The 6,482-nt window shown below is 41.5% G+C and overlaps 1 protein-coding gene across 4 annotated transcripts; it reads left to right on the top strand.

Annotated features, from left to right (window-relative positions):
- The first annotated feature begins 773 nt into the window (after window positions 1-773).
- Window positions 774-6,032, top strand: PRSS37 (serine protease 37). Of its 4 annotated transcripts, XM_016945509.4 has the most exons (7): window positions 776-848; window positions 1,235-1,287; window positions 2,827-2,968; window positions 4,192-4,445; window positions 4,655-4,744; window positions 5,057-5,193; window positions 5,785-6,032. In XM_016945509.4, the coding sequence occupies exons 2-7, from the start codon at window positions 1,254-1,256 to the stop codon at window positions 5,923-5,925; spliced, it is 798 nt and encodes a 265-aa protein (XP_016800998.1). In that variant the 5' UTR covers window positions 776-848; window positions 1,235-1,253; the 3' UTR covers window positions 5,926-6,032. The 4 variants fall into 4 exon arrangements, with proteins under 4 accessions (XP_009452644.2, XP_016800998.1, XP_054512304.1 ...); XM_009454369.5 differs by lacking the exon at window positions 4,655-4,744 and having other exon boundaries at window positions 774-848; window positions 1,169-1,287; XM_054656329.2 differs by lacking the exon at window positions 4,655-4,744 and having other exon boundaries at window positions 786-848.
- The last annotated feature ends 450 nt before the right edge of the window (window positions 6,033-6,482 follow it).

The raw sequence follows: 6,482 nt of genomic DNA, 5'->3' as shown, positions 1-6,482 counted from the left end.
GCTGGACACCATGGCGTTGACTCACCACTTGGCCATCAAGGATACCTGCTCCTTGGCTGGGCACCGTGTCCTTGACTCACTACTTAGCCATTAAGGTTCAAGCAGTGGCCATACACCCTTAAGTATCCTGGTGGGGGACCTGCAACCCTACACCAGTGACAAGGCCTATTTCTCATTGTCCACGACATGTGACTTTGGGAAAACTACTTAGATTCTCTCTGCTTCAGTTCTGCCACCCACAGACCAGAAATAGATACCAGACCCAGCCCTATCTCTTCTTTCTAGGGTTGTTGTGACATTTGGAAAGAGATTATGGGTTTAAGAAACTTTAAAGGGTTAGAGTGATACAAAGTGTAGTGAATTTTACATCTCAGACTAACCTGATATAAAATCTCTACTGACAAGTCCGTAAAGATCTTAGCTCAGTGCCTAGGATTCAGTAAATGCTTAGAGGATATCAGCTATTAGTGTTACCGCTCATTTTCTTGTTAGACTGTGCTCCCAATTATCCAAGGATGACTTTGGTAGTCTATTATTGGTCTAAGTCTTTAAGTATTAGAGGTACTGCCTTCTGAATTGTCACCAGGCCTAATGTCATCTAGACTGTAAACAATTCCCCAACTATCAAGATAACTGTTCTATGAATGCTTTTCATTTCCATATTTTCTTGGCTCAATGCTGTTGCTCAGGACAAAAAACACCAAGTTGGTGATGATGACTGAGTGATGAAACAGTGATCAGAGGGACATATGAAGCTAGTGTAACAAAGATGGGAGGGGCTGGGGAAAGTATAAGTAACTATTAGGAGGTTCAGAGCAAACCTCAGGACACTTACTCCCTGAGCTAAGGTAAAGAATATTGTCCCTCATAGCCCTGGTCTCAGAAACTCTGTGGGGAAGATAAGTCCTGAGCCTAGAGCTGCCATTTCCACAGACAACTGAACTACCTTCAAACAGATGTGTTTTTAGGGGCAGCAGATAGAAGGAGCTGAATCCAGGAGTTTCCTTCTCTGAAATGCCCCAACAGAGGCACAGTCCTCCACCTTCCCTGGAACAGAGGGCTTTCATCTGTCTCTCTGAAGCCATCTCCCTCCCCTGTTTATGCCCAGAGCTGCTTTCCAATCCCATGGAGTGCCTCCGTATCTAACCATAGCCACTGCGTCTACCAGGTGTTCCTGAGAAGACAACTAAGCCAACCGCTCCACACTCTGCTGATTTTCTTCTACATCTCACAGGGGGAAGAGCTGGATCACCATGAAATATGTCTTCTATTTGGGTGTCCTCGCTGGTATGTACTCAAGACCTTGTACTCTGTCCTGTAAAGCACAGGTTAATGGATGGGGTGAGACAGAGGCAGGATTGCGAAGGGTGCAGAAAAAGAGTCAAAAATAGTGTCATCAGCAGAATTAGGAGTCCTGCCTCTTAGACTCCATCCAAAGGCTCTCCGGATAGGCTGAGCCCACTTTTCTAGTGTTAAGCTGTAGGGTGGGTTAAGGCACACATGTGCCTTGGAGAAGGCTTAACAGTGAGTGTCCTCCTGCCGACCCTAATGCAGGAAACAGAGAAGTAGAAACAAAAGATCAAGTACTAGGACCCTACCTTCCGTAGTCCCTGCCCCACATGGGGTTCTTCTGACAGCAGAATTTGCAGGTGAGGCATTTCCCACCATTCTCTGACTGCCTAGGTTGTATTACACATTAGCTGTGTGAGATTAGCCAAGTTAATTAACTCTTCTGTGCTTCAATTTCTTCAAAATGGGGGTATGACTACCCATATTATAGAGTTATTGTGAAGATTAAATAAATCTATGTAAAGCACTTAGAACAATGCCTGCTATAGAGAGCTCAATGTCTCTTGCCCTTGTTTACAGTCTACCCTTTTCTCTTTGGGGTTTCTAACTGTGTGATCACACAGAAGGGTGTGGTGAGGTACAGGCCCAGTCTTGGGGAAGGTTAACAGGAGTAGCAAGAGAAGCCAAGACAAGAAGAGTGCTTTATTTCTGATACTAGAATCAGCCTTCCTCCCCTTTATTCTCTAGGGTATGTTTTAAATAATTCATTTATAAAAACAATATATGTTCATATTACAAAATTTAGACATTTTTAAAGTAGAAAAATAAGCATCATTCATAATCCCACCTCTTAGTCAACACATGCTAACACTTTGAGTTTACTCCCAGAATCTATATATTTTTTGCATTTAAATGTTTTTATTTATTTGTTTTTAGACAAATAGATTATATCCACAATTTTCTTGTTCTTTTTAACTTAAATAAGCATTAATATTCTTTTGCTGTTTAATATTCTAATTAGTTTAATTTTTATTATATATGATGTTCCACTTTTTGATGTGCTTCATTTCAATGTCCAACATTACTATGTCAGATATTTATGTTTCCAGTGTTCAGCTGTTATAGCTAATATGAGCATACTTGTTTGTAATCCTTGTCTATATCTGATTTTTTTCTTTAGAATGGATTCTTGGGGTTGGAATGATTAGGTCACAGGTTATAAACAATTTATGATTCTTGATGCCTGTTTCTAAATTGCTTTTCAAGAAGATGGAATCAATTTACTAGCAGTGATGAGTGTCTCTCATTATACTCTCTTAGATTGAATATTATCAATATTAAACAAAATTATTATAAATGAGATAAAATGGCATATCATTTTAATTTACATTTTTATTAGAAAAACATGTCAAATACGTTAACACTTCTTGGCTAACTGATAACTGTTTAAGAATCATCCAGATTCCTTTTCAAGTAAGAGACTGTTACCTTATTTTTATAATATTTATGTATTAACAATGTTCATTATTTTCTCAGGGACATTTTTCTTTGCTGACTCATCTGTTCAGAAAGAAGACCCTGCTCCCTATTTGGTGTACCTCAAGTCTCACTTCAACCCCTGTGTGGGCGTCCTCATCAAACCCAGCTGGGTGCTGGCCCCAGCTCACTGCTATTTACCGTTGAGTATTTGGGCATCCCCATCCCCAAAACAGCTACTGTTCATTCTAGATCAGTGGTTCTCATATAAGGGTAACTTCTCTACAGGATACACTTGGCAATGTCTGAAGATGTTTTTGGTTGTCACAACCAGGGGGCAGTGCTATTGGCATCTAATGGGGAGAGGCTAGAGCAAAGATGCTGTTTAACATCCTACAATTCACAGCACAGTCCCCACAATAAAGATTTGTCCAGCCCAGAACAGCAATAGTGCCACTGTTGAGGAACCCTGTGCTACATGTTATGCCTCCTCAGTCTCTCATAAGTTTTTTTCTTTTTTTTTTTTTTTTACTGGCAGTATGAATGCATTTTATCACTTAAAGATCTAGCAGGTAACTGATGATGCACTCAAATTGGGTCAATTGAGGTGAGTTTTAAGAAGGAACCAATTGCAAAGGTATGGAGACATTAAAGGGACAATATTAAGAATGGTTCCATACCACCAGGGTGTATTAAGAAAATGCAGTTACCACCTCTAGGCCTAAAAAGGCAAGAGGAGAAAATAATTTCAAAGGAGGCAAGGAGAGATAGAGAAAAAGAGAGACCTGTGTGAGGAGACAACCTGATAAGGATTGTAACCCCTAGTCAAGGAGCACAGCCACTCTGTGACAAAACTGCAGGGAGGGACCTGGGAGGATAAGTACTCCAATCTCACTCTTCTTCCTCCAGTTACTTTCTGGTGCTTCCTATTGGCCAACAGAAGGAAGCCAGAGGACAAGAGAGCCCACTGATTAAATCCATATATGTCCCCTTCCAAAGGTGCAGAGCAGATGGAATAGGATTGTTAGTGCATCAGCTAGGGAACCAAACAGGAGACACCCAGAACTAGGTTATTTATTCTCTGGTCTCCACCAAAATGGAAATTGTTCAGTTAGATAGGCGACAAAATTACATTTCCTTGACATGCATCCTCTTCCTCTCCACTACATTAAAGAACACAACATTAAAATGTAGTGAAGGGCTCCACTACTTACTATATCACCCTGAGTGAATTACTCCTATGTGCCCCATTAATTCATGTGCTAAATGGGGATAAAAATAGAATCCACTGCATAGACTTGTTGTGAGTTAAATGACATAATCCAGAAAAAGCACTTGGTACAGTTCCTGGCACTTTGTAACATTCAGTATCTTAGCAATGATGATGATGATGATGATGATTACTTCCAACCCCTCTCCCTCCAGAAATCTGAAAGTGATGCTGGGAAATTTCAAGAGCAGAGTCAGAGACGGTACTGAACAGACAATTAACCCCATTCAGATCGTCCGCTACTGGAACTACAGTGATAGCGCCCCACAGGATGACCTCATGCTCATCAAGCTGGCTAAGCCTGCCATGCTCAATCCCAAAGTCCAGCCCCTTCCCCTCGCCACCACCAACGTCCGGCCAGGCACTGTCTGTCTACTCTCAGGTTTGGACTGGAGCCAAGAAAACAGTGGTAAGTGTGCCTTCCACAGCAAATCAGGGTCATCAGTTGTCCTTTAGGAGGAACATCCATATCCTCATAGCTGTGAGGAGAGAGGAGGAAAGGAGAATGAAAGGAGACCCAATAGAGACGCTACCTGAGTGGTCTGGCAAAGAGAGACCTGCCCAGAGGAACAAAGCTCCTCCTTTCCCAGGGTGTCTAATATCCCACTGCCTCTGCAGGGCTTTGGCAGCTGGAGCCACCAGTCCATCTGACTCTGCACAGAGGCCCAGCCATTCCTGATTGGCAGAGACACAATTCACATGAAGAAGGTGTGGTCCTACTTCTCATACATGCTCATTTCACATGTAAAGGACACCTCTGAGAATTGCCTCAGGTCATTTAGTTCTCCAAGACAGGCCACCAATTAAAAATATACTCTACCTTAAAGAGACGTAAAGCCTTTTTCAAAATCCTCGAGATTAGCTCATAACCACACTCTTGATGATTTCTCTCCTTTGTCGCATTCCTTATTTTCTTTAAACACACACAAAAAGATACCAGTTGAAATAGAGGCTGGTGGTCAGAAGGACTAAAATAACCACTGTCAACAGGATGTTTTATTTTATCCCCGTCTCCCTCAGGCCGACACCCTGACTTGCGGCAGAACCTGGAGGCCCCCGTGATGTCTGATCGAGAATGCCAAAAAACAGAACAAGGAAAAAGCCACAGAAATTCCTTATGTGTGAAATTTGTGAAAGTATTCAGCCGAATTTTTGGGGTAATCTTATCTCTATATGCAGCTTTCATTTACTTGCATATGCCCAGTTAACTATTTACTCTTGATGTAAAAACTATTTTAGATGTCTAAATAATTTTTTGAGAATTTGATAAGGCTGCTGCAAAGCCAGCATTGTTTCTTCAGTAATGGGATCCCCTTAAATTGTCTTTATTCATTAAAGGACATTATAAAGTACTTCCAGTTAAGCACACCATTTCCTAGGTATTCATTCTTGTAACTACAAGCAAAATTGTGAAAACAGGCATTTCTTTAAAAATAAATCAGACTTTTCACAAATAGAAAATGCCTTCACCAGTTCAAAAAAATGGAGTCTGACCCATTTTACATGTGATTTCTAGAGAGACTGTCCTCTGACTTTTTCAAGGTCACACAAAGCTAATTACAGCAAAATGAGAAAAAAGGCTCAAGCATCCTGTCCCCTGATTCGGTGCTCTTTTCAAGAGTCCAGCATATGCCTGCAGACAGGGCTCACCCAAGCGGGACACTAGGGTTCCTGTGAGAAGATCTGACACTCTTACTCTCTCTCTCTCTCTCCTCTCTCTCTCTGTCTCTCTGCATGATCTCCGGTAGGAGGTGGCCGTTGCTACTGTCATCTGCAAAGACAAGCTCCAGGGAATCGAGGTGGGGCACTTCATGGGAGGGGACGTCGGCATCTACACCAATGTTTACAAATATGTATCCTGGATTGAGAACACTGCTAAGGACAAGTGAGACCCTACTTCTCCCTCTGCATTCCACTGGCTCTGCCATGGACTATACAAGAAGATAGTTTTCCCTCTATTCAAAATAAAGTCTCCAGATGAAAATTTGGGAATGTAGCATACTAGTAGCCAATGTTTTCTTGTTTGTGTCTCTGTATCCTACAACGGTGTGAAGAACTAAGATCAAATTCATGAAACGAACATTTACTACACTGTCCTGGATTACATTCATTATCTCATTTAATGCTTATAACAAACCTTTGAGGTTATCTTTTGTTCCAACTTTACACATGAGAAAATGCAGGCTAAAAGAGGTTATTTAACATTGCCCATAGCTGGTGGATATCAGAGCCTGAAATGGAACCCAAAATTGTCAGATTCTAAATTCCTTGCTATTAGCCTCAGTGTTATATGGGAGTCTACAGCATCATAAAAGATGTTGGCTCCTATTTATTTGCCTCCCTCTCTTTCCACTCAAAGGGCTTGAAGCTCTCACTTGTGGCTAAGATCTTGGGTACTGGGATAAGCTCTCCGAGGAAAAGTCATACCTCATCTCAGTTCTACATA

The sequence above is a fragment of the Pan troglodytes genome, chromosome 6, assembly GCF_028858775.2.
Source record: "Pan troglodytes isolate AG18354 chromosome 6, NHGRI_mPanTro3-v2.0_pri, whole genome shotgun sequence".
NCBI lineage: Eukaryota > Metazoa > Chordata > Mammalia > Primates > Hominidae > Pan > Pan troglodytes.
Note: the sequence above shows the minus strand (reverse complement) of the source record. Positions and strands in the feature narration are given on the sequence as shown.